General features: G+C 40.7%; 1 protein-coding gene across 1 annotated transcript in view; it reads right to left on the bottom strand.

Moving 5' to 3' along the window:
* The window catches only part of FYB2 (FYN binding protein 2), a 124,790-nt gene that overhangs the window by 37,555 nt on the left and 65,322 nt on the right, over window positions 1–21,913 (bottom strand). The window contains 5 exon segments of the mRNA XM_047723606.1: window positions 1,034–1,193; window positions 4,054–4,162; window positions 7,591–7,622; window positions 10,223–10,257; window positions 20,543–20,643. Coding sequence (XP_047579562.1) covers window positions 1,034–1,193; window positions 4,054–4,162; window positions 7,591–7,622; window positions 10,223–10,257; window positions 20,543–20,643 — 437 coding nt within the window.

Below are 21,913 nucleotides of genomic sequence, written 5' to 3'. Positions count from 1 at the left end.
TAGTTTCACTGAAGTTGGATTTATTCTTTTACTCCTTTCTTTAACAAAGTTTTGTTGGGGGATCTCCAGTGTGCCAGACACTGTGCCAGGTTGCAGAAATACAGAGAAAAATACCAAATGGTCTCTGATCACATGGTGCCCACCGTGTACCATGGGAGACAAACACGTACCCCATGTATTATAATGTAAGGTATGCTATACTTTTTTTAGAGAAGGAAATAAATGAAGAGAACTAACAGTTAGTGATCACATGAAATATACACTTTACAAATATTGACAAATAGCCCTGGAAAATAATATCAACCCCATTTGTACATGAAACCCTGTAAGTTTCCTAAGATGATGGGCTTCGTATATAGGGGGCCTGGGTCCCAGAAATGCTTAACTGCAAAGCCTAATATGGAGATGTGGTCACTTGGTTGCTGTTTCAGTGCCACAGAAACAGAAAGAGTGGGGAATTGTGGTCCCTGGGGAGCTGGGAAGAGGAGTATGGACGGAGGTAAGGGAGACCTCAGAAGAAGTGACTTCTGAGATAGAACTTAAAGGATGTCTAGGACATCAGCAGGTAGAGAATTCCAGACAGAGATCAGGTGAAATTACAGGGACATTTAAACACTTAAAACAGGATATGCAGAATACAGCAGAGTATACAGGGAAGGACCTGTGAGGCAAGGATGTGGCCAGTTAGCCCAGAGGCATATTTTAAGGGACCTGGAGTTCATCTTATGAACACTGCATATTTATTCTTCTTATAACTGATTTGTAACACATGAAATGTCAGTGGTCTGCCATGGTTTATTGGGCCGGAGTGGATATCTATTTTCTTTGTGTAACCAATACCTATTCCTCTCTGGTCTTCTACTTCTAAATCCAGTGCTCTTTCCAGGACTGCACAACTGCCTCATGAGGGTAAGTTTCCTGGTACATAATAAATGTTCAATAAATATTTATAAAAGAAAGGAACATCTTAGACACCCACAACTTGTAAATCATGTGACGACGGTGAACAGAACCAGGAAGAAAGGCAACTCACAGTGGCCTAGGGAGCGCCTGGCCGGCTTCGGGTCTTGGAGGCAGGCCTTCGTCTGGGCGCCATCGCTCACAGGGCCCTGCTTCCTGGGCAGCACGCTCCTGCGGCCTCCGAGGACTTTCATCACCTGCTTTCTTCCCAGCATCCCTCCACGCGTGGCCCCCTAAATACATGCAATAGGGAGGGTGCTATAGAGCTCTGACTCACCTGCTCTGCTTCCCACTTACTTGTGCTTTTCTTCCGTCATTCATGCTTCACGGATAGCAAGGATTTATTGTGGTACTGAACGCAGTCCCCCTAGACAAAGTTTCACAAGGATGCACACCAAGTCTTTGGCTCACCTCTGAATGGCCACCGAATGCCCAGGGGAGGCAGCCCCACAGGAGGCCGCAGCATGTAACAGAGAAGGTTCTTCAAATATCTTATCTCACCTCATCTCCAGGACCCCCCCACTGGGAAAATATCACTAGTCCACATGATAAAGAGTTTTGAAAGGTTAAATAACAGGTCTCCAAATCCTCTGGTTTCCTAGCCAGTGGTCTACTGAGGCAGAACTTGATTCCTGTGCTCTTGACCACCAAGGGATGCTGTGTTCCTTTCACCTGATATTTCTTCTGGCCCCCTGCCATTCTGTTCCTCTGTACTTCCTTTCCCACTCCCTCCCTGCAGTGTTGGTCAGACATGAATGCTGAGTTCCGGAGATAGACACCAAGGGCACGGTGGCCTACACACTGATCACGGAGACAAGACACACAAACATTAAGGTACCACGTGGCAAGGGCCATTTGCAGCTGTGTTGTTCACTGAGACAGAAACGGAGGAGGGGAGGTCAGTTCTCCCGGCTGGGAAACAGGGTGGAGGAAGACTTCCAAAGCAGATCTTATTAAAGAGTACTTTAAAATGAAAGGAAGAGATTGACCAAGGGGATAAAGGGACAAATCAGCACGAGCAAACACATGGGTATCTGGAGAAGTTAGGGTCCTCTGATGGGTGTACGGAAGCTGATGCTGAAGGAAGACTGGAAGGGACAGGTTGAAAAGATGAGGTGAGAAAGATGTGACAGAATGAGGCTGAGTCATGCAGGGTCTTGTGTGCAAGGTTCAATGGGGGCCTCACTGAGCCCCAGGCAGCAATCTGAGCAGATGTGCATTTCAGAAAGCTCTGGATGGACTTCCAGGAATAGACACCGGAAACCAAGGAGAATTACAGCCTTTCCGGCTATTTATCAGATGACGATAGGAGAGGAGATTATTGTCCTTCTGATGGCAAGTGGACAGGAGCATTGACTATGACAATACATCTGAAAGCAGTCGGAAGAAGCCGAAGTACTTAACAGTTATAAAGTATGGGATTTCCTGAGCTCTTGGTGTGGTCTGGACAAACTAAAAGGAGGGGCATTTTTTTAAGTCACAGAGCCAAGAATGAATTTTTTTTTAAAGATTTTTATTCATTTATTTGACAGACAGAGATCACAAGCAGCAAAGAGGCAGGCAGAGAGAGAGGAGGAAGCAGGCTCCCTGCCGAGCAGAGAGCCCGATGTGGGGCTCGATCCCAGGACCCTGGGATCATGACCTAAGCCGAAGGCAGAGGCTTTAACCCACTGAGCCACCCAGGTGCCCCACCAAGAATGAATTTTTTAATGGGGAAAAATGACAAAGTAATAAGTCAGAGTTTCACACAAATGCCGTGATTGCCTTCCTTCACTGTGGCCCCTAATAAGGCCATGTGTGGGTTCCCCTTGGCCTGTCCTTGGGAATGCTTCCTAGGGTCAGTTTGAATTTGTATCTACTGACGTACCATTTACACCTGACCCTAAACAGCACTGCCCAGCTACACCACCCACTACTTTTACCTAACATAATCCAAATCACCTACAACAATTTCCAAAACTCAAATCCACATCACAAAAGCAGGAATATGTCCCTTTGGTGGCAGCCTGACCCCATACCTGGCTCTTGTCAAATGGCCAGCACTGATAAAGAACATATCCCTGCTTTTGCTCTTTCATGGTCAATGTCCATAACCGTGACTTCCCCATTATCTTTTTCATGCTCCTGATAACCCCTTTCTGATCTCTGGCCCCATCACCCACTTATGGCCTTGTCTGCTCTCTGGCCTCAGGATGCAATGCCCCTTCCCTAACTCTGGTCCCCTTCTTTCACAATTAGTGACTTACTGTCTTCCTTGAATTATGCTGCTTTGTGATACTCTATAAACACAGAGTCTTGGCTCTGAACCCTGTGGGCCTACTCACCAGTTCAGGCCCACAACACCACCAAGCTGCTTGATTTTCCCAAGCCCTGCAGCTGGGACTCGAGCAATCTGATATTCTACGATAGGCACATCTCAAATAGGTTTCAGAATGTTGTGAGCATTACCAGCAGCACTGGTGATATCGATAATTTAAGAATCTGACAATTCTAGCTGTTTTGAGGGGGACAATGTCAATTGGATAGGAGTAAACACATGCATATAGTATTTACTAATAAGTAATAATTACCTTACATTTTTATGGTATCTCATGGTCTACAAGGCACTTTCACATACATTATCTTATCAACATAAACCAGACAGAATCAGGGTGGGACTGGGGATGGTCATTGAGTAGGGATGATTTGTTCTTCTATTACAGATGAAAAGACTGAGCTCAGAGGTAAGTTGTTCTTCTAAGTAGGGCCCTCAAGCACACACCTTAAGGAGGCCCTCCTTCTGGGGCTGTTCAATTGCAGGGTACAACACCCGAATGAGTGTCTATGTTTTGCCCTCTGGATGCCTTGCTGAACTCATGCTAGACCCAGCCCCACCCCTAAGGTCTGCTTCATGGCTAATAAGTGGACACCTGAGGCTAGAGCTCAGAGTTACTGTCAAGTTCATTTCTTTGAGGAAACATCCAATACCCCAGGGTCTTCTCATGCTGTCTGTAGAGAGTTGCTGTCTTAGGCTATAAAAAGTCACTCCATGAACTACTCCCATGATACCCCTCAACTTTTACTGTTTGGCCCTGAACCCTAGAACACTGATACCTTGAAAAGATGACTTGAAAGTAGATCTTTTTCTAGTTTTTGAGGTTCCAATTCACATGGCTCTTTTTCCTTCTCCTTTTTATCTTCATCTTCATCTTCATGTTTAGGGCTTAGATGTGAAGAGATAACAAGGGAAAAGTGAGGTTTAGAGTGTTTAGATCATAGTGTATTACCCAATCCTAAAAGAAATGAATGGAAAAAGTGAATGTAAACAACTGAATAATTCCTCTTCTCTCCCTACCTTCTTCTAAGATGAGGATCAGGTCAACCCACTAGATCATTTCACTGAGTTTCTACCCTCTCCAATCAATGCCAGAAGGAATCCCAGCTTAAAATCTCCTAGGAACTCCCCATTGCCTATAGGCTAAAATATAAACCCATTGTGTTGTGATTGCAACCTTTCTTTCCAACCCTACGTCCCTATAGTCCTTCCCTCAACTTTTGCTCTAGACTCACATTCCCCAAACCAACCATCCTGGTTCGAGCAACTCTCCCTTTTTAGTTGCCATTTCCCTTGACAGACATGCCTTCTGCATCTTGATGGAGAACATCAAACCCTTCTCAATTTGTCTGAATCATCTTACTTCTGAGAATCCTTCCCTGATTCTCCCAGTCATACCTTCTTATCTGCTGCCGCAACACTTTGTCATTCTATTTGTATTATAAAGCACTGTTTATAGATCAGCCTCCAGTTCTCCCACTTTGCCTTGTACACAAACAATCAAGTTATAAAGCGGCAGAGCTCCGCTATTTCTATATGTATTCCCAGCACCAATGCTGTGTGATCTAGAGCAGCAACAGCATGGGACCTGAGGTCCAAGGAGAGAATGCTAAGGAATCATCAACCCCCAAATGAGGACTTCTGTTCTGGCACAGTGAACTAGACTTATAACCACATTCATATGGAAGGCAGAAAAAGAGGAGCCCTCAAAGAAACTCAGAAGAGGAGGTCAACAAGGGAGGAAAAGCACCAGAGACAGTACTGTACTGAAAGACAATGGAAAGAGTTGTCAGAAGTTTCATTCATTCACGTAATCTCAGCATTGTTCAGAGCACATAATGGACCTGCAGTAATTGTTGGGATCCTTGTCTTCATGGAAGCATTTGCAGTGTTAGAATTACCCAGTTCTTATTCCTCATGGCACATTGTTGGTATTTCTCCTAAAACATAAATCCTTGTTGATGTACATGCCCTTGGTAATCACATCTTAACTTGTCAGGTCTTGTCCGGTAACTTATAACTGGATCTTTGTAAGTAATTATCAAATTAAATTCAATATGGTGACTTCTAGGAATACTATGAGGGGATGGAGTATGTTATCTCTGCTTTGAAACTCTTTGTGGCTCCCCCTGACCTAGAATATAAAGTCTAAATCTGTGCTCTCCACCTGCGGCCACTGTCCATGTATGGATATCATGCATTCGAAATGTATCCAGTCTAGACTGAGCTGTAAGTATAACATATATTTGGATCTTGAAGAATTAGAGAAAAAAGACTATAAAATACCTCAGTAATAGTTATTATATTGATTACATGTCAAAATGACAATATTTTGGATATACTGGGATTAATAAAACACATAATTAACTTCACCTGTTTCTTTTCACATTTTAAAATTTAATGTTATGTTAGTCACCACACAGTATGTCATTAGTTTTTGATGTAGTGTTCCATGATTCACTGTTTGCATATAACCTCCAGTGCTCCATGCAATCCGTTCCCTCCTTAATACCCACCACCAGGTTCACCCATCCTCCACCCCCTCCCCTCCCAAACCCTCAATTTGTTTCTTGGAGTCCACAGCCTCTCATAGTTCATCTCCCTCTCTGATTCCCCCTCATTTTTCTCTTCCTCCTCCTAATGTCCTACATGCTATTCCTTGTGTTCCACAAATAAGTGAAACCATATGATAACTGACTTTCTTTGCTTGACTTATTTCATTTAGCATAATCTCCTCCAGTCCCGTCCAAGTTGATGCAAAAACTGGGTTTCCTTTTTACTTTTTAACATTTGGCTACTAGAAAAATTTTAAATGACATCTGTGCTTTGCCTTACAGTTCCATTGGACGGGGCTGGTCTAATTGTAAATTAGGGGGTGCAGGCCCTCCTGGACCCAGCTCTGCATACTCCCCATGGCTTTGTTCCTGCTGCTTCCACACTGCACTTCATGCTCATGCATGATACCTGTTTGGGGAGTCCTTGACCGACCTCATGTCTTTGCTCATACTTTTCCTTATGCCTAGAACAATCATTACGACAACTCCTATAGGTCTTTCAAGATTGAATTCAGCTGTCAACTCTTCAAGACAGTATGCCCAGGGCCTCATCTCTGTGTTCCTACAACTACTTGGCAGTGATTATATTGTAACTTCCTACTGAGATGATCATTTCCCCCCCTCCAAATAGCCCCTTTCCCCCATCCATTCTAGCCTCCATGCCCATCTGGAACCAAGGGCAGAGAATATACTCCATTCATTTTTGTATCTCAGAATCTAGCAGCATCTGAAGAGAGTAAAATCTCAATAAACACAGAATTAACCACGTGACATGTACCTCTCAAGCGCTCAGCACCATGCTAGATGCTAGAGGGTAGATACGGGGGGCATGAATCGAGGCAGACCAGAACTCAAGGACAGACATGAACCATGGTTTTCCCCATGATCCACTGCATAGGTGTTCAACCTCAGCCAGGGAATTCTGATACTTGCTTCTCTAGACTTCACCATGTTTCCTCTAATGCATTAAAAGTACCTCCAGGGGAAGAATGATAGACACAGACTCTGAAGAGGGAGGTCAGAGCACAGCCTTGCCAAGGCCCTGCTTTGGACCCAGAAGTATGAGAGGTGTCAGGAACACCAAGAACGAGAAACACAGGCCTTTCTCATAAGGAGCTCACATACAAGAAGCAGGGAAGGGAAGGAGAGTCAGGATAAACTGGCACGTTAGCAAACAAATGACATGCAGTGAGGTTAGTGCAAACTTGTGTACCTTGGTGGGGGTGGGTGGGAGGGTCTGGCTACTTCTCTTTGAAGGAGGGGAATTAGGAAGACTTCTTACAGGTGGGAATGTTTGATGGTCATTAGATATTTACCGGATCGTTAAGTTGGAATGAATTAATGAATTAAGGCAGCGAAGGCACAGAGATTTGAAACAGCATGGTGCATATTGGAAACTAAGTTCTTTGGCAGTCACATGATGGTTATATGCCTACTTGACTGTGTGATTCCCACAGGCCGGGAGCCCCTTAGGGTTGCGACCGGGTTGCCATCACTGCTACTCCCCCAGTGGTTAGCAAGTGGCTGGCCTAGGCTGGAGACTCAGTAAGTGTTTACCGATGAGGGTGGTGTGGGCTAGAACAAGGCAGGAGGGAAAGGCCAGGCAGGACCCTCGAGCACCTTCTCTGTACCAGGTACCTTATTAGGCACTGGGGAAGCTGAACCAGCTCAGTCTCTGAAAACATATCTGACCCATCTAAGAAAACTGGTTCAGTCAACAGAGGTTGAACTAATGCTTTTCCATTTGAAGATAAAACTCACCTAAGTTTTTGATGGAGACCATTCTTCCAAGGCTGAAAGTAAAGAGGGAAATGGTCATTTTCATAAATCAATCCAAACCATGCCTTTGATGTGTGACTACAGATCATTAGAGACTTAACCAGAAGACCAGGCAGGTGAGGTCTCAGGACGGAGCAAAGGTAGACACTGACAACAGAAACTTCCAGAAACCCTGGCCACTGGAACTGAAGGTCAGTGGAAAAGGAAAAGCAGCATGCCGGAGGGAATATATAATCTAACTTAGAAGAATAAATTGTTTTCTGCATGCTTTTCCAGGAATGTGTTTGCAGAATAAAGTTTTCCATCATTTGGGGAAATACACACTTGGGCTATCAGAGCAATGTTTCAGTGGGCAGAATCGGTAACACAAATGTGTAAGTCATGCTGGGAATTCTCCCTGGCTGGTCACACACCCCCTGATCCCAAATTCACTCCCAGAAGATCTAGATTTGGCTCCATTAAGATTATGTCCCAGTGACCACAACATAACTCTTTGATTTAGTCATCACATAGATCTGATTCATCATTTTGAATCTAGACAACAACGTTGAAGAAAACAGAAAATAGCTAAGTTTTGAACATGCTGTGACCAAGACCAGCCTAAAAGCTCATTTGCCCTCCTTTGAGGAGGGCCCCGCAGGCCTTCAATCAGGGACGACTGGTTCTTATCTCCTGTATAATTCTAACAACATGGATGGTAGAGTGACAGGTCAGATGGACCCCTGCTGCATTACTGACAGGTTGCTGAACCTCTCTGAGCCTCCAGTCCTCACCTGTAAGAGGCAAGTTGTGATATTAGCTCACCAGGGAACATGGAGGATGAAGTGCCCCACCTTTGCACGAGTGCCTGACATGCAACAAGGTCTTGGTACAGAATTATCCATGTGAAAGACTCCCTGCTCAACACAAAGATATTGATAGAGAAATTGAAACTGTCAGAGAACAGGAAACAATGACAGCAGACAGACTTGGGGCTTGGTGGAAAGACAGCTAACTCCGAACACCTAACAAAGGCCTAACATCATCTTTGTTTTTCTTTTTTTTAAATTTAGCACAAGTAGGCAGAGAGGCAGGCGGAGGGAGAGGGAGAAGCAGGCTCCCCGCTGAGCAGAGAGCCCGATGCGGGGCTCGATCCCAGGACCCTGAGATTATGACCTAAGCGGAAGGCAGACACTTAACCGAATGAACCCCCCAGGCACCTTAAGGGACTGGCAGCGTCTTATAAAGAAGAGCGTGAACTGTAGCCGTTCAATCCCTTATGTTACAGAGGATTCCCTGTCATGAAGACAGGGTAAGATCAGATTTCACCTGCCGAGACAAGAATACAGAGATGAACGCAATACATGTCTGAAAGTTAAGATTTAAAATTTAAAAATATGTTTTTAAATTTTAAAAGAGTAATATATTTTTAAATTTTAAAGGAGTCTGCTGGAGATTCTCCCTCTCTTTCTCCCTCTGTCCTTACCCCCACCATCTCTATCTCTCTCTCTCAAATAAATGTTTTTAAAACATGTTAAAAATACTTTTATGTCTTTTTTCCTTTTGAATGGGATAAACTCTAGTTATTTACAGAGTTTACTTGTACAGAAAAGTTTATTATTTTGGAGATATTGCCAGATAATTGAAGCATTTTAATAGACTGTTTCTACTTTCATTAATAAGAATAATCATTTATAGTTTTCTAGCTAGAAAGTGTACCACAAATGAACAGGCCTTTCCAGTAGGTGTAAGAAAACAAGCAGAAAGATGAAAGATCTGGACTAAATGAACTCTGTGAGAAACAAGTGAACCTTCATTGACCGAGCTGAAACATGAGGGGAGGCCCTACTGTGTGCCAGGTTCTGTATTGGGAGCTTAGCTACTTTGAGTTCTCTCAGCAACTCAGTGAAACAAGTACAAACCCCCTTATTTATTGAGCATCTACTACAGCAAATGTGGTTGCCACAGGGCATCTGCTTCCTGCCCTCACAGAGAAGCCGCCATTTTCCAGAAGACCCAGCAGGAGCCCAGAGAGGCAAAATGTCTGGGAAAGGTACGGGCATTTACCATCATACGGGTTCCCTGAATTTACCTCACTCTCGTTTCCACAATGACCCAGACGTGGATACTTCTACTATCTCTATCTTACAGGTGAGGAAATGGAGGTTTGAGATCACAGGGTCAGGTGCTGGGACTGGGGCCAGCAGAGACTCTGCTTGGGCTCTAATCAAGTGGCTCCAAGGGGCACCTTGCACTGTGCCCACCAGGAGCCAGAAAATGTGCCTTCAGAGGGTGGGCCATCCTCCCGAAAGCTCAGGAGGTACAAATTTGGCTTGGGCCACAGCACTCCTCTCTCTGAAGGGACCGTTATTAAAGGCCAGCTGATGCTGTTCGCCACAGATAACGGGCCCGGGAATGGATTAGGGCCAGCTTCTCCCTCCCCCGCAACACCACTTTTTCTATCTCTGTTATTACAGGAGACAGAATCTTAGCAGCTGGAGTCTTGGAAAAGCCTCAGAAATTGGGAGAAAACCGAAAACAAAGACCTCCCTCCTGGCTCCTAAAAGAAACCACTCTACTGTCAATTCTGCATACCTGTTGTAGTTATGAAGTTGGTAAAAAGAGGGAACAATACCTTTTGGGGTTCTTCAATTTCGACTTCATAAGTTGCTAAAATAAACATGAAAAAAAATGATGTCAGAGGCCGTTTATTCACCCATTTCTTACAGCACCCAGGATTCAAACAATTATGCAGGACGGCAGAGTTCAGTTTTCTCAGCCTCCGGAACAAGGAACGCTGTGAGGCTTTGTCTGTGTGGGGAGTTCTTGGGTCACTGACCATGGCTTTTATCTCTGTGGGGATTTCCAGGATGGAATGTATGCTCAGTAAAAACATGTGAAACAATTTTCAGTTTCCTGTTTCAGTAAATAGATATACATACTCCATGCTGAAGAGACAGCACTGAAATTTAGTGGTTTGCAGTCAGAAGGGGAACATGAAAGGGAAAGGAGAGGAAAAAAGCCCCCCTCCAAAAAAGAAAAAAAAAGAAAAAGAAGAAAAAAAAGGAAAAAAAAAAGAAGAAAAGAAAGGAAAAAAAAAAGAAGGGAAAAAAAAAAAAAAGCCTAGATCCCACTTCAATAAAATGAAGTCCACAGCACACTCATAAGTGTTTTTGTTCCTTAACTGTTCTGTTTCCCTAGCACAGCCTGAAAAGAGGAGACTGGCCACCAACTGAGGTTTGAATTCCTTTTGGATTTTTTTCTGATCGTTCTGTGGATTTTATTGAATGATGTGACACTGACCTTCATTAATAACAAACACAAGTAGTGGCAAGAATGTGGGTTCAGAGCCCAGTCCTGCCGCTTCCTACCTGAGGGATTGCAGACAAATTACTTCATTTCCTAGAGTCTCAGTTTGCTCACTTGAGAAATGCAGTCAATTAGTACCTGCCTTACACAGTTAATGGGGAGATTAAAGGAGATGATGTAAAAAAATGGGACATGCCATGCAGAGCCCCAGATATTGTATAGAAAGTGATGGGTTTTTGATAAAATTACTTATTTGATTTTTCTTTGCTGAAATGTCATCTCTAAAAGTTTCCCCCTACTGTTAATGAATATGCATGCATATTAAGTAGGACTCCCCCTGTTTTTCTTCTCTTTCTTGCTGCTAGGTTCCTGAAGCTGTAGTTTAGAAAAGTGACCAAGAAACATGTTGCATTTTTTTTTTTTTTAAGTAGGCTCCATGCCCACTGTGGGGCCCAAAGCAGAGCCCAATCTCATGACCCTGATATCAACACCTGAGCTGAGACCGAGAGTCAGATGCTTAACTAAGTGAACCAGCCAGGTTGCATTTCAAGGTCATTGTTATTTGACACATAAAACCATTGATAAAACAAATGAAATCTTAGGTTTTCTTTAGGCACTGCCTGCACACGATTGCTTGACACAAAGACCTAAAATTCTCCGTGGATGATTCATACCATGCACTTCAACTGGAGCCATTGTACACTTTTATTTTTACTGATTTTTGAATCAAAATGTATTATTTTGCCAGTTTACTTTAAAACCGTTGTTTAGCTATTAATACACAATGAATAATTGCTTATGATGCAGTTTGCTCCATATCCATTCCAAACATGGGTTTCTTTTCCAATTTTAAAAATGATAATCTCCCTCCCTCAATTGATGTATCATTCTTTGTTTTACAAAGAAATAACACATCATGATCTTTTTGCTTCTCATTGTCACCTGGGGAGAGGGGAGATATTATTCTTAGAAATGGGGAAACTAAGGTTCAGAGGAAGCTTACTTGTCAAGGCTAGTACACAAAAATACACACTGAATTAATAATGCATTCGTAACTTGATTATAATTTTTTTTAACAAACCAGACGTTCTCCAAAGTTTTGCCATCACAACTTGCTCCCATGGAAGGAATATAAAAGACAAAGGATTCTACTCCATGGGGTCAGGAAAGGACAGGGACTCATAACTGGAGGATATGTCCCACAGCACTGGAGCCCATTCTCTCCACTGACTAGCTTTGTTCCAGCTGGGGTAAAAGGACACTCATCACAAGATGGTCCTCAGTACCCTCCAACTGCTGGCCCCATAACATGACCACAGCTTGCAGGCTTTTTCTCCAAGTACTAACTCGCTGTGTGACCTTGGAAAACTAGGAGGCAAGAGCACTGTTACTAATAATATAAAAACAATAATAAAAAGCAACAAACATTTTTTATACTTACAAATAGTAGGAACTGTGCTAAGTGTTTAAATGCATGACCTCACTTAATTCACCCAGTGATCACTACTGACACTGGCATTTCACCCATGAGGAGGCAGATGCCCAAAGAGTAAAGTAACTTGCCCAAGGTCACTCCATTAGCAAATGGCTTTCAAACTTCCTCCCAGCTACAGAATCATTCATTTGAGTGGAATATTGCCCACAGGCACACATAGAACTTCTCTGGTTGATGTCATGCTCAAAGTCTCCAGTACCCCTCAGGACCACCCTAGGGCCTAGGAAGCACAGTCTGAATGGGTAGTCTAGATGACCTCTGAGGACAATTCTGCAGAACTTCCAGAACAGCCTAAATCCTGCTTACCCACATTCTATATAAAAGGGCAAAGCCTCAGAAAGGCACCCATGCTGAACTATGCACCCCTAAAGGGATGGTCTTGGCTTTCCTGGCATTAAGGGACAATGGTGACAGTGAAAGCTAACCACCTCATCTTTCCCATTGTTTTCCTCCCTCCCTCTCCCCCTCTCCTCCAGAAAGGTAATACTTAGATTCCTCACCCTTGGTGGGCAGAGAATGAAAGATGGATCCCCTTTGAGTTAATCTTTATAAAGATGTGAGACTTACATTAAGATTGATTGATGGATTGAATGATTTTTATTTATGGCTATTCAACTGTTCCAACATCATGAAACGCAATGTTTCCTCCATTAAATTTCCTTTTACAATTTTGTAAGGGAGAATATTTTTTCTATATGCAGTTTTTCAATCCATAAACATGGTATATCTCCCCTATTTATGTAGGTTTCCTTTGAATTATTTCATCAGCAATTTGTAGTTATCAAATTAAAGTCTTGTAACATTTCGTTAAACACAAGTTAATTTCTCTTTATTTAGCTTTTGCGAATGTTGTAGTATTTTTTGATTTTAGTGTGTTCATTGCTAGCATATAGAAATAGAATTTTAAAATTCTATTTTGTATCCTGTGACCTTGTTGAACTCATTTGTTAGTTCTAAGATTTTTTTTTTTTTTTTTGTAAATTCCCTGGGATTTTCTATCTAGACAATCCTGTCATCTGCAAATAAGGGCAGTTTAATTCTTTGATTTGTATTCATTTGATTTCCTTTTCTTTTTTTTTTTTTTTTAAAGATTTTATTTATTTATTTGACAGAGAGAGATCACAAGTAGATGGAGAGGAAGGCAGAGAGAGAGAGAGGGAAGCAGGCTTCTTGCTGAGCAGAGAGCCCGATGTGGGACTCGATCCCAGGACCCTGAGATCATGACCTGAGCTGAAGGCAGCGGCTTAACCCACTGAGCCACCCAGGCGCCCTGATTTCCTTTTCTTGACTTACTGCATTGGCTAGAAGTTCTAGCACTATGTTGAATAGGAGTGGTAGAGTGGACATTCTTGGGGCACCTGGGTGGCTTGATCATTAAGTGTCTCCTTTCTGCTCAGGTCACGATCCCAGGGTCCTGGGTTTGAGCCCCCTGTCAGACTCCCTGCTCAGCGGGAAGCCTGCTTCACCCTCTCCCACTCCTCCTGCTTGTATTCCCTTTATCGCTGTTTCTCTCTGTCAAATAAATAAATGAAATCTTAAAAAAAAAAAAAAAAGAAAGTGACCATCCTGCCTAGTTCCCAGTCTCTAGGGGAAAGTATTCAATATTTCTCCATTAAGTATACTAGCTATAGGTTTTTGTTTGTTTGTTTGCAAATGCTCTTTTTTTTTCAAGTTGAGAAAGTGGCCCTCTATTCCTATTTTTCTGAGTTTTTTTTTTAATCATAAATGGGTATTAAATTTGTCAAATGCTTTTCCTGAATAGATTGATATGATTGTGTGATTTTTCTTCTTTAGCCTATCAATAAAGAGTTCATTGACTGATTTTTTTTCGAGTGATCTTTGAATATTGAACTAGCTTTCCATCCCTGAAATAAACAGCATTCTATTGTGGTATAATTCCATTTTACGTCTTGCTGAATTCTATTTACTAATATTTTGCAAAGGACTTTTATGTCTCTGCTCCTGAAGGGTGTTAATCTGTAGTGTTCTTGTGCACTGTCTCCATCTGGTTTGCTGTCAGGGTAATACCAGCTTCTTGAATCAGTAAGGGTTTCTTCCTCTTCCATTTTTCTTGGAAAGATTGTACAGAATTAGTGTTAATTCATTTTTAAACATTTGGCAGAATTCTCCAGTGAAATCTCCCAGGACTTTGAGATGGTCTTTTTCAGAGTTCTATTTTCTCTTAACTAATTTATTTATAAATTTTAATTCCAGTATAGTTAACATACAGTGACAGTGTTTTAGGTTTTTTGTTTGTTTTAGTTTTAAAATTATAGATTCAATGTCCTTAACAGTTACAGCGCTATCCAAATGATTTATATTGAGTGATTTGAGGTAATCTGAGTTTTTGAGGAATTGTTCCATCTTTAAGTTGTCAAATTTAGATGTGTAGATTTTATCCTCTTATAGTCCTTTTGAAGTCTGCAAAGTTTGTAATGATATCTTTGTTTCATTCTTGATATTGTTTGTTTGTGTCTTCTTTCTGTTTCTTTGTTAGTCTTGCTAGAGGTTTGTCAATTTTATCGATCTTTTCAAAGAACAAGCTTTTGCTTTCATTGATTTTCTCTACTCTTTTCTGTTTTTAATTTTATTTATTTCTGTTCTTAATCTTTATTCTTTCCTCCCTTCTCCTTGCTTTACATTTATTCTTCTATTCTTTTACTATGCTCTTGAGGTAGGATCTTAGATTTAAAGATTTTCCTCTTTAATGTAAGCATTTAGTGCTATTAATTTCTCTTCTGCATTCCTTAGGCTCTGTCCCAAGGATTTTTATATGTTTTCATTTTTGTTCAGTTCAATATGTATTTTGATTTCCTTTTAGAAATGTGTGCTTTTGTTTCTAAGTGTTTAGAGAGTTTTCTGTTATCCTTTGGTTACTGATTTCTAGCCTGATCACATTGTGGTAAAAAATACACTATGATTTCAATTTTTCAAAATGCACTGTTGTAAGGCCTAGAATAAGGTCTATCTTGTATATGTTTATGGATGCTTGAAAGTATATGTATTCTGCTCCTGGTGCACCTTCTATAGATATTAATTAGATCCTGTTGCTGATGGTGTTGCTGAATTCTTCTGTATCCTTGCTGATTTTCTGAGTAGATGTTCTGTCAATGTGGACAGAGGGGTGTTAAAGTCTCAAACTATAAGTCCATTTGTCTATTTTTTCTTTCGGTTTGTGCTTCACATATATTACAGCTCTGGAGCTTGGTGCACACACACTTAAGATTGTTTTGTCTTCCTGATGGATTGACCCTATTATCATTACATAATATCCCTCTACATCTCTTGTAATTTTCTTTGCTCTGAAATTTACTTTATCAGTTATTAATATAATCACACTAATATTCTTTAGATTAAATTTACATCTTCCAATCTCTTTCAATTGGCATATTTAGGCAATTTACATGTAATGTAATTAATGCAATTACTGATATATTAGAGCTTAAATCTGCCCCTTATTTTTTATTTTCTGTTTGGGGTCTTTTTTTTGGCTTCTCTGTTACATATTTCCTGCTTTCTTGTGGGTTACTTGAACATTTTTTAGAATCATTTTTTATTTACCTATAGTTTTTTGTTTTATGTTTTTTAAATATCTCACTGTATACCTGTTTCAGTGGTTCCTCTAGGGATTACACTATATATACATGTAACATCACAGTCTACTGGTATGGACATTTTATCAGTTCATGTGAAGTATAGAAACCTTATTTCCCTCTATGTCCCTTAACACTTTCCTTATAATGGTCTTATGTATTTCTCTTATACACATTTAGAACTATATCAGATAATGTTAAGAGTTTTTGCTTCAACCATCAAACATAATTTAAAAAAATCAAAAGAAAAATATGTCATACTCACATGTGTATTCTTTCCATTTTTTCTTTCTCCTGAAGTGAAGGTCCAAAGTACTTCCTTTTATCATTTATTTTCCATCTAGAAATCTTCCTTTAGCCATTCTTTTAGGATTGGTCTGCTAGAACAAATTTTCTTAGTTTTCCTTCATCTTAGAATATCTTGCTTTCCCCTTCAATCTTGAAGGATATTTTCACTGATAATAGGATTCTGGATTGATAGTTCTTTTCTTCTTGTACTTGAAAAATGTTGTGCCACTTTCTTCTGGCTTTCATGATTTCTGATGAGAAATTCAGTCATTTAAATTGTTTTTCACCTATAGGTAATGTATCATTTCTTTTACTGCTTTCAAGATTTTTACTTTTTATTTTTATTTTTAGAAGTTTGATTATGTTTTTGTGTGGATTGGGTTATCCTGCTTGGGATTTTCTTGGCTTCTTCAATCTTTTGTTTAATGTCTTTTACCAAATTAGGAAAGTTTTCAATTTCTTCAAGTACTTTCAGTAGCATCCTCTTTCCCCTTTCTTTCCAGTACTACAATTTAAGACTTTCATTATAGCCCCACGGGTCCTTGAAGCTTTGTTCATTGTTTTCCCCTGATCTGTTTTCTCCTTATTGTTAGATTGGGTAATTTCTATCATTTCTTTCAAGTTTATGAATTCTTCTATTCTCCCCATTTTGCTGTTGAGTCCATCCAGTGAGCTTTTTATTTTTCTTATTGTGTTCTTCACTTCTAAGTTTCTATTTCTTTTTCTTTACATCTTCCATTTCTTTGCAGAGGCATCCCATTTCTTCTAAAAATAGAGTGAAACTATTCTTTGTGTGCTTCAATCATGTTCATAATTGTTCACTGAAGTCTTAACAGCTGCTTTAAATTGTCTCTCAGAACATTCTAATATTTCAATTGTCTCAATGTTGTCATCTATGGATTATCTCTTTTCATTCAAGTTTAGACTTTCTTGATTTGTGGTATGATGAGTAATTTTCTGTTGAAACCTGGGCATTTTAAGTATTATCTTATGAGACTGGGTATTATTTAAACTTGTTTTAGTTGGCTTTTCTGGTGACAGAAATGGGATGACTTTTTTCTGTCAGCTGAGGGTACACATCTAGGTTCTCCACTTCTTGGCCTTCCAATATCCAACTGAGGGCAAGGCTCCTCACTGCTCCTGGTCAAGGGTGGGCACTCCAGTTCCCCACTCAGCTTTTGCTAATAACATCCTGGTGGTAGGAGTACTTGTTTTTGCTTCCCATTTGTCCTACTTACTGCTGGGTAGTTGTGAAAGTCCTGATTCTCCAATGGGTCTTCTCTAATAACAGACCAACAGAGAGGAGAAGGGTACTTTCGTTGGGTGGGAGACAGGAATACAAGCTCCTCATGTGGTCTTCATTATAGGTGGAGTTTTGTTACTCCTGGAAGGGTTGAAAGTCCAAGCATCTGACATAGCTTTCTCTGTACCACCTCAGCCAAGGGGTTGGGGTACATAACTGCAGCCTGATAAGGGTGGGTGTCTAGGATCCTCACTCATCACTGGCTGGTGGGGTAGAGCCATAGTTTTTACTGTGATGTTTGGCTAGAATAGAACAGTTATTGTCTTTTTGTTTTTCTAGACTGCCCCTTTTCTGGTTCTTAGGCTAGAGAGAACAGTCTTTTGCTGGAGATGTTTCTGTTTGTACCCATTGGTGTTTCTGGATTGCCAGCTTCTTTGGCTCCAAGTCTGGGATATATGAGGCAAGAAGAAAACCCAAGGAACTCACCTATTCTTACTTGGGTTCCTAGGTCTCTAGCTGCTATACATTCTTATTTATAACTTTTCAGAGTCTCCCAGTTTTCTTATGTTTGTTTCACATATGATATCCGACAGTTTTAGTTGTACTTAGCAGAGGGAATAAGGAAGAGTATACACGTTCCATCCTTCCAGAAGCAGAATTCCACTTGAATTTAAATGTATTGTTTTATCAAACTCTCAGAACAATGCCATGAAGGTGATATTATACCCACTTTTCAGATGAATACACTGAGGTTCAGATGTTATTCATCTAGTGAGTGGTATAAAGATAATTAGAAGATAAATGAAGAAAGAGTGAAGTGAATAATACAAGTGGGGGGAAAATAGCTCAACCCCTTCTTGTTTGTTTGTTGTTTTGTTTTTTCTAACTGCATCTTGGTCATTTAAAGAGGAAGAAGGAAAGGGGTGGAGACATGTAGCAGGATCCTTTTGATCCCAGGCTGTAGTACTTCAGTTTCTTTAGCCCTGGTAGGTCTATTCTTATCTCCCACCAAGATGTTCTCTCTGGCAAGGGACACCCTCACCACCCTCACCTCTCTCCCACCTTCCTCCCTTTCTGCTACTCCATGCTCTGTTACTCTCAATTGCGTCAATGGCTTATTTTCTGAGCCCTTTCTCTTTCAGCCAAAGACACTTGCCTCTTTATGAAGTAGACAAAGAATCCCTCAGTGAAAGACTGAAGAGAGGCTTGAGTTAGTGGCTCCTTCTTTGGGTACCTTAGGTGATTTCCCCTGGCAGGCCACTTTGAGCATTTATGGCCCAGGAAGAACAAATATAGGCCTCTGGTCCAGCTTCCCACTTTTAATCCTCAGCTTTATCCTACATGGAAAGGGGCCTTGCAAGGTCCAAATCTCATGCACACCACCCCCCATGAACTTCTCTCTCTGCAGCCCAGTCTGTCCTGGGACTTAGGGAAGAGACCCAAGCATGACTTGGGAGGGAGCATTCTGGGGGTCTCCTGTATCCAGAAAGGGAAGGTATAGGTTCCAACAAGGGCATCTAAATAGCTAAATAGCCCTATGAGCCCTTTGCAGAAAGGCATGCAGTTGGAATTTAGTCCAAATAGGGCCCATGGCCTTTCTATTCAAAGGCTGGTTTATAAACCAGCAGCATCAGCACCACCAGGGAAATTGTTAGAAATTGAGACTCTCAGGCCCAACCACACAGCTACTGAACCAGAATATGTTAAACAAGATCCCCAGATGATTTGTATTTTAAGTGTTAGAATTTGAGAAATCATATTCTGATGCAGGTGCCTAGATGCTCCAAGATTGGAACAATATTGCCTTATGGGGGTAAGAAGGGACAGGAGTTGCTTGTCTTATGACTAGTATTTTATAAGCCATATGGGAGAATCTAGACTTTGCCTAGCCTAAGAGAAAGAGAGAGGGAGATTTTCCAGATTTTCCATTTTCAACCCTTTATTGCCTTGGGAAGGGAAGGGAAATTTCAATGGATCCTAACTCCCACCTCACAAACCTTTTATGTATGTATTCTCAGGCAAATGACTTCTCCCACACTCTCATGCTTTTTCTCCATACAATAAAGAAGCTAAATCAGATGATCTTCCTCTAACCCTCCCTCCAGGGAAGCAAAACATCCTTGAATGGGAAGCAGCATAAAACTGTGAAAACAGCATGCATCTTAGAGGCAGTCTGAGCCTATTTCATATTATGTCTCTACCATATATTCCTCATGTGACCTTGTACAACTCAACATCTCTGGTCCTCAGTTTCTTGTCTCAAAAAGTGGGCTAATAAAACTGCTGTATCAGCAGGGATGCACACAGAGAACCTACTACTGATGTGACCCATAGTATATGTTCACAAAATACTAATGTTTATTCCAGCACAAATGTTCATGCCTTTTGTAGAGAACTAGCTGATCCTACAGGCAGAACAAAGACACAGAAACTGTAGAAATGTTATGATTCCCTGCTTCTTCATTTTGTTACCTGACAGGGTTTCTTTTCTTCATAGAAAGGTCTGAGCTTTGTCGGCAATACCAGAGGTGGGAAGATTTAGCTCTGAACCAGTGGTCAGATCCATTAAATGAATTCTCTGCTCCTATTCAGACTAAACAGAGGGACCTAATTCTCATAGTCTGTTATCTCCCTCTCCACACACGGAGTTACCAGGGGAGTTCAAGAAAGACACCACAAGAAGAGAGATGAAGTTTCTATAGGAGAAGGAAGAAAAATGGATTATTGTATCTTGATTTTCCCTCCCACATATCTACAGAAGGCAAGGCATCTAAGTAGATTGGTGAAGGAGAGAATAGAAGAGGTAGAGAGAAGGCAGCACTAGGAGTTGTGAGATAGCATTGATGCCCAACTGGATTTATTTATATTTTTAAGAGACCAGGCAGGGGAAAAAAAAGAAAGAAATGAGATGGTAGAGCAGCATGGCTTTGAATTTTTAAACTTATAGTTAGCTAGAGGGAAAATACCATTTTTGCCACATTTTCATTCCACACAGTGTTACAATATTAATTGGCTTAGCAGACTTACAATCAGCAATTTCTTTTGCGGTGCACAGGTTAATGGAGTTGCCAGAGTGTTTCAGATATGAAATTGTTGCCTCATAATTATGTGGCTCTTCAAATTCAGCACTGAGAAGCATGGAGAAAAAGGTTACTTAAAATAAAACATTGCTTTAAACATATTTTAAAACTTTTTGTATTTTTTCTTCATTAGAGAAGTAATATGTTTGACAAATATGATGATTTAAACAGATATGGAAGACATTGCCCCTACTCTAAACATATAGAAATTCTGAAAAATACAACAACACAAAGAATTATATGAAAAATACATAACTCATCTATAGAAATCAATAAAGTCTCCAGGTGCCAGATATAGGGAGGAAAACAAAACTAAACATGTAAGTGAGAATTACATGCAAAGGAAAAGTGAGACAGATAAAGAAAAATCTTAATGACTGGATGGCTGAGGATTTACTTTGAGTCAGGAGTTAATTCTGAGCCACAGGCCTCATCTGAATGGGAAGCTAGAACCAAGCTATCAGCATAAAGTTCAGAGTCACAAAATTCCATTTGATCTGTAAAACGAATTGTAAAAGATATGTGTACACTTTCCCAGGGAATAACAGGGAAGCTTAGTATACAGCTATGACTGCTGGAGCTAAAAGAATCACCCATGAGAAATCAGGAACTTGAAAGCCAAGTATAGGTGGGGTTTTAAATGTACACTGTGTATTTCAGAGACACAGAGACAAAACGGTGCTTGTAATCTAACCACTGTAAAGTAAATCTGAAATCATTCTGTAAAGCTGCTTATAACCCAAGACACATATGGTAGGCAAAAGAAACAATTTCCACTTAAATCAAGCTTATAGTAAAAAAAGAAAAGTAAACCACATAGAGATGAGCTACCACACATAGTCAGATGATATAACAGAATGACAGGATTCAGTAACAGAATGACATGAAAGTGACTTTAAAATAACGATTTTTTTAAATGTTCAAAGAAATAAAAGAATGAAATCCATTAGGTAAAAAACAAAACAAACAAACAAAAAACACTTTCAAGAGTGTGAAAAAAGAACATAGATTTAGGGACAAGAGAAAGGAGTACAGAAATCATTAGTTCTTATAATAAAAAAAATTAATGTAGAGGTTGAAAAGGAGATTAGACACAGCAGAAAAGAGAACTGGGGAATTACTTAGATCTAAGGAAGACACCCAGAATGTAGCATGGAGAAATGAAGAGATGCAAAATATTAAAAGAGAAGTTAACAGTGGGGAAGACAGACAGGGCTCTCAACAGCTTAGTGACCAAACTTTGAGGGTGTGCTCACAATAGGGAAAGTGGGTCATTGCAACAAGCTGGTCTGAAGGCAATCACAGCTCAGATGCAACA

The sequence above is a fragment of the Lutra lutra genome, chromosome 4 (genome assembly GCF_902655055.1).
Source record: "Lutra lutra chromosome 4, mLutLut1.2, whole genome shotgun sequence".
NCBI classification, from domain to species: domain Eukaryota; kingdom Metazoa; phylum Chordata; class Mammalia; order Carnivora; family Mustelidae; genus Lutra; species Lutra lutra.
This window is presented reverse-complemented; position numbering and strand designations above follow the sequence as displayed.